This window comes from Carica papaya, unplaced genomic scaffold (assembly GCF_054855325.1).
Source record: "Carica papaya isolate Zhongbai unplaced genomic scaffold, ASM5485532v1 h2tg000022l, whole genome shotgun sequence".
NCBI lineage: Eukaryota > Viridiplantae > Streptophyta > Magnoliopsida > Brassicales > Caricaceae > Carica > Carica papaya.
The window spans coordinates 167,652-173,691 of record NW_028277153.1 but is presented as its reverse complement, the minus strand read 5'-3'; the positions used below and the strand labels follow the sequence as shown (position 1 = coordinate 173,691).

Genomic DNA, 6,040 nt, shown 5'->3' with positions numbered 1-6,040 from the left:
CGTGCGTGCGGGAATGGATCTCAACCATTCGATCACGCACATGCGGATTGCCCATGTGGCCCCGCTTGGCCTCCCACGTTAGCGTCTCTGCCACCTGTCGCGTCCTGGTTGGTCGGGGCTGTTGACCGGGCATTTGACGTGGCGTAACTTTTATAAATTGTGTTTTGACCTCCGTTTTCTGATTTTTCTTTAAAAAATACCCCCATAACCCAAATTTTCACCCTTTTTCCCCAAAATTATTTTCAAATTAATCCTTAACAAATTTTAACCCTTTTTTTAAATAAATTAAAACAAATTAAATAAATAAACAATTATATTAAAAAATAAAAAAAAATAAAAAAATTTTATTGGGTGTTACACCTTACATGGTATATTCTTCTATATTAAAACACTTCGCCCCCATTCCTTGCTAATGGCTACTCAACCATTGTGTCATTTTATATATACCCCCTCCCGCCCCTTGGGCACACATGACAAAATACCATGACTAGAAAGAAGGTTAAGCTTGCTTATATCACTAACAACTCTGCAAGAAAAGCCACATTCAAGAAAAGGAAGAAGGGGCTAATGAAGAAAATGAGTGAACTTAGCACTCTTTGCGATGTCAAAGTGTAACACCCAATTATTTTTTTTATTTTTATTATTTCTATATAAATATAAATATGTATTAATTGAATTGAATTAAATTTATTTTATTTTAATTTTATTAAATGAAAATAATAGTAATAATAATAATAAAAAGGGTAAAAAAATAATTGAGGATTTAATATGAAAAAATTTTTGGGGAAGAAGGATGAAAATTTTAGTTCTGGGGGTATTTTTGAAAGAAAAATCAGAAAACGGGGTCAAAACACAATTTAGAAAAGTTACGCCATGTCAGCTGCCCGGTCAGCAGTCCTGACCAACCAGGACGCGCCAGGTGGCAAAGACACTAACGCTGGAGGCCACGCGGGGGGAGCCGCATTGGTGATCCACATGCGCAGGATCGAACGGTTGAGATCCATTCCTGTGCGCACAAACGACCCAGATTAAATTGCGATGAACGGTCCAGATTCACTCCCTATTTAATCACGATCGGATGGTCTAGATTAAAAGTGATGGACGGCCCAGATCAAAAGTGGATGGGTATAAATAACTCCATTCGCACCTAAACCCTAACCCTAGCTGCTAGAGCCCCTCGTCGGAGAAAACAGCGCAGTCACCACCCGCCTTCACACTAGAGCAATTTTTGACCGCCAGATGAGGTAAACATTCTACCTTTTACTCAGAATTTGATTTCAAAACTACCCACGGCCAAATCGAAGTGAACAAATTGGCCAATTGGCCGAAAAATGCCGTTGAAGCTCAGCGGCACCGCAGCGGGGTGTTTTAGTTTTTGCCTCCGATGAGGGCCTTCCTGATTCCCGTTCGATGTGATTTTTTCATCATTGTGATCATCATTTCCTCCTCTATAGGTTGACCGGAGCAAAACACCCAACTGCAACGTGAGCCGGAGGATCCACTGCACCGGAATGCCACACTGTAGGTGAGTTTCAGTTTTTTACATTTTTTTGGCCCACCGAGGGCCCTAAGTGTGTTTTCTCACAAGAACCGATGCAAGTTTGGCTGAATTCAGCCGAATAAACCAAAAATAGCCAACCCGAGGCTGATCGCCGCTGCGGGCGATGGCGCCGTCGCCGGAGCACGGCGAAGCCACCGTGCCGGATTTCAAAAATTTGTCGAGTAGGCCCTGGGACTGATTTTGGGTTATTTGGGACATTTGTAAGTACCGTAAGTATGTTTTAGTTCCCGAAGAAAAATTTAGGGAACCCAGGGACTGCCCATAGGCGCAATAACCATTTAGCTTTTCGGTGTCAAATTAAGAAAGGACCCCTCACCCTATTTCCTATCATAGATGTGAAGTTTGAATAAATAATAATGCGGTCTTTTGTACAGGTTAGATAAATATGCATAATTAATTAAGGTTGCTAATGGAGCCAGAACTGGACATTATTCTCTGTCGATTCCTGCTTGATTTATTTTACAAATTAAATGCATTATGGTATCTGCTTTATCTATTCTATGGTTTTAAATGCATGTATTACTGTCTTACTTGACCACTGTGTGATTTTGGAATTTAAGATATGATTGTATTACCGGGTGCATGTTTATTGTTTATGTGATTATGTTTAACTTGGTAACGGGGACTAAGGGAAAACAGATAAGGTGACAGCCTCACTAGATATCCTGGGAGATGGTGGACGGACTGGGTTCATAGGGAACCCTACCGTGAACGTAGTCTCATACCGGATGGGGTATGGAGACTTGGTCAATTAGCGCTTATATCGGACGGGGTATGGGGACGGCCAGCTTCACCCTCATACCGGACGAGGTATTGAGGTTTAATGTCTTGGAACTCATACTGGACGGGGTATGGGGATGGCCCTGCAATTAAGATTGTTAAGGAGAATGGTTCACGTGTAGCGAGGACACCCTTATGGATCCCCATGGATACTAGTAGGCTGGTGAAAATGAGAAACGGTGATAATCACTTATTGTTAATGAATACGGATTTATGATATGTTTTATGTTACTGATTATGCATGAAATTGTGATCTGTATAATATTACTGCTTCTAAAATTTGTTTCCATCAATTCCCCGATGGTAAGAAAAAGGGTAAATGATTTTATTGTAAGTAAATGTAATGGTTTAAATCAACTGCTCCATTGGTTGTTTTGATTTTCTACCAACCTTTGCTTCTGTGATGGTGATATAGTGTGATGTCCTTACTGGGCTAGTGTAGCTCATTCCTTATTTAACTATTTCAGATCAAGAGAACCTGGTTCCCAAGCCCGATCCACAAGAAGACTGCGAGTAGATGCTAGATGCTTTTTAGTTTCCTCAATTTTTCTTATTTCTCGTATTTTTTTCAGAGAACTTATTTCGTGATTTTGTATAGTACTTTTAAGTTATTGTGTAAGGGATGTTAAGCTAAATCTTTTATTTCACTTCCGCACTCAGATTATTATAAGTATTTGCTATTGAATTTCCGAGACCGTTACATAAAGCCTGTACAATCATTTATAGCCCTTATGACTCGCAACCAGATGTTTGGCCTTCCCCTCTAGGAGCCCAAAATGTGCTTGCTGACTTTAAGAGGATGCCCGAGATGGAGCAGAGCAAGAAGATGGTGAATCAGGAGAGCTTCCTGTACCAGAGGATCACTAAAGCAATCGACCAACTGAAGAAGAAGCGCAATGATACTCAAGAAAATGAGATAACGGATATCATGTTCCAAAGTCCTACTAGGAAGTCCCTCTACCAACTCAACTTTATTAATCTATACGATTTGGGTTGGCTCATCGAACAACACCTCAAAGAAATCCAAAAGAGCATGGAAACACTCAGCAAGTCACCTTAGCCTCAGGAGGCAATAGACAAAGGAGTGATGAAGGGTCCTGATGAGACTTTCATCAAATCGAAGAGGATTCTACAGTGCAGACACTGCCAGAATAATGGATTGGTATGGTCCAGTGTGTTTAATTACTCTTAGAAATTGAGAATTATGATATCTGATTTTGAATTTTTTTGGGTGTTATTGAGGATGTACTTTAAATAACAAATTAAATTCCACCATAGAGATATGTTGTTAGTTTCTTAGTCGTCATAGTCATCGTCTAAATAGTTGTAGTCATCATAATAGTTGTAACTGTCATCCTCACAGACATAGTCGTCGGGTCACATACATTCATGTACTTAGATTACTTTGTGTTATGATTTTCTTTAAATTAATCTTCACCTCAATAATTTAAATTTTCTGTGCTAGTGCTACTCTTCATTCTTTAATTTCTCCCTTTTCCCAGCTTGACGTGGCTGTACTACTATTTGTTAAAATATATGCGTGCTCAATATAAATTTATGCTATCAGAATGCCCTTTTCTCTTCTTTCTTTTCTTTTTTTTATACTCAATTCAGAGAGTGCAGAAACATTGTTGATGCACTATATGTAGAAATTCAGTTTAGTTAGGAGGAAGATTAAACTCGCTAGATACTCAAATTTATTTAGATTTCAAATGAAAGTTTTGTATAGAATTTAATAAATATGATGCGTTCTTCAGATCATAGAATTAAAATTTGGGATAATGGCATTGAGGAATAATATTTTCCTCAAAGAAAATTCCGATATAATCCGAATATCTAAAACAGTTAATATTGTGATTAATATGAAATTTAAATATAATTCTAAAAATTTTATTTTAGTCAAAACATGCAATATTTTAAATAACTCAAATATATTGGAGAATCCCTGATGATAATAAATAGAATTTCGTGATGCAATTATTATGTTCAGAATATAGAAAATAACTGAAATAAATAATTCTCGAACTCAACAATCTGTGAATAGCTAATTAGTACTTTACGCAAGAAGAAATGTATAATATATACATATACATATACATATTTAAATATATACAATCATATAGAATAATAAATACAGAAAAATATTTTTGACGGCTAATTTCAAACAATTTTAGCAATTAGTATTTTGAATTTCTTTTACACATATAAATACTCAAAAATCAATTATATAAAGTCTCTTGCTATTAAAGAAAATGTTACTGACATAAAACAATACCATATTTAACTCCAGTGACATAAATTACTAATTCAAAATTTTTTTAATATTATAGTATGTTACTGTAGTATCAGTAGTATGATGTTGCAATTAATTCTTAAGAATAATTACCAGTATTTAACCTTTATTAGTGGGATCACTTATTCAAAACAAATTTATACTTTTGCGATAACAGTTTCAAAAATTCATAAGACACAATAGAAGTACTTTTTAAAAAATGAAGATAGATGTAATAAGGATGCTCGAGATAGAGCAAAACAAGAAGATGGTGAATCAAGAGAGCGTCTTACGCCGAAGGATCACCAAGGCAACTGATCAATTGAAGAAATAGTGCAAGGAAAATAAAGATCTTGCGCATATCATGTTCCAAGATCTTATCGGGAAGCCCCTCCACCAACTCAACCTCATTGATCTTAAATTATCTGGGTTGGCTCATGGAACAAAACCTCAAAGAAATAAAATAGAGTATTGAAACACTCTGGAAGTTACCTCAACCTTAGGAGGCCACAGTCGCAGGAGTGATGGAGGGTTGTAGGGGTCAGACATTCACTAAGATCAGGGAGGATCATCCTGTGAAAAGTTGCAGCAACTACAGACGTGGTTCGTTGACGGGATGAACCTGCAAGCACAGCAGCAACCTCATTGAGCATACGAGGAACATGTACAAATGATGGTCCCATTCACAAATAAAAACAACCTAAATAATTGACTGATATGATCTAGTGCCCTTAGGAATCGAGTATTATGATATTTAATTTTAAATTTTTTGGATTGTTGTTGGAGATGTGCTTTAAATAACCAATTACATTCCACTACAAAGATATGTTCTCAGTTTTTTAGTCGTCGTAGTCGTTGTCTCAATAGTTGTAGTCATAATAATAGTTGTAACTGTCATCATCATAGTCGTAGTCATCGAGTCGCATGCACAAATGTACTTGGATTTCTTTGCGTTAGGATTTTCTTCAGATTAATCTTCTCTTTAATATTTTATATCTCTTGTACTATTATAACTCTTCGTTCTTTAATTTCTCTCTTCCCCCTACACTCTCAATGTAATTTTAAGCTATCATAATGCCCTTTTCTCTTCTTTCCTTTTCTATTTTTTTTTACAAAATGGAGCGATGAAATAAGCATTGTTGATGTAGTATACGTAGAAATTCAGTCCAGATAGGAGGAAGATTAAGCTAACTAGCTGCTCAAATTTATTTAGATTTCAAATGAGATTTTTGTATAGAATTTAATACATATGGATACGCTCTTCCAATCTTTAAATTAAAATTTAGGATAATGGCATTAAGGAATAATATTTTCCTCAAAGAAAACCTCTATCTAATCGAAATATCTCAAATAATTAATATTTTTATTAATATGAATATTATGCGTGTATCATGAAAAATATGCTAAAATTATAGATATGTTGTTTA

The 6,040-nt window shown here is 36.1% G+C and overlaps 1 protein-coding gene across 1 annotated transcript; it reads left to right on the top strand.

Annotated features, from left to right (window-relative positions):
* Positions 1-427: 427 nt before the first annotated feature.
* Positions 428-3,720, top strand: LOC148239682 (agamous-like MADS-box protein AGL80). Its single transcript, XM_088212211.1, has 2 exons — positions 428-611; positions 3,035-3,720. The coding sequence occupies exons 1-2, from the start codon at positions 484-486 to the stop codon at positions 3,399-3,401; spliced, it is 495 nt and encodes a 164-aa protein (XP_088068337.1). The 5' UTR covers positions 428-483; the 3' UTR covers positions 3,402-3,720.
* Positions 3,721-6,040: the final 2,320 nt, after the last annotated feature.

Coding starts and splice junctions, on each gene's coding strand:
- LOC148239682 (XM_088212211.1), top strand. CDS start 484: ATGACTAGAAAGAAGGTTAAGCTTGCTTATATCACTAACAACTCTGCA. Junction 612..3,034: donor ACTCTTTGCGATGTCAAAGT/GTAACACCCAAT, acceptor TGAATTTCCGAG/ACCGTTACATAAAGCCTGTA.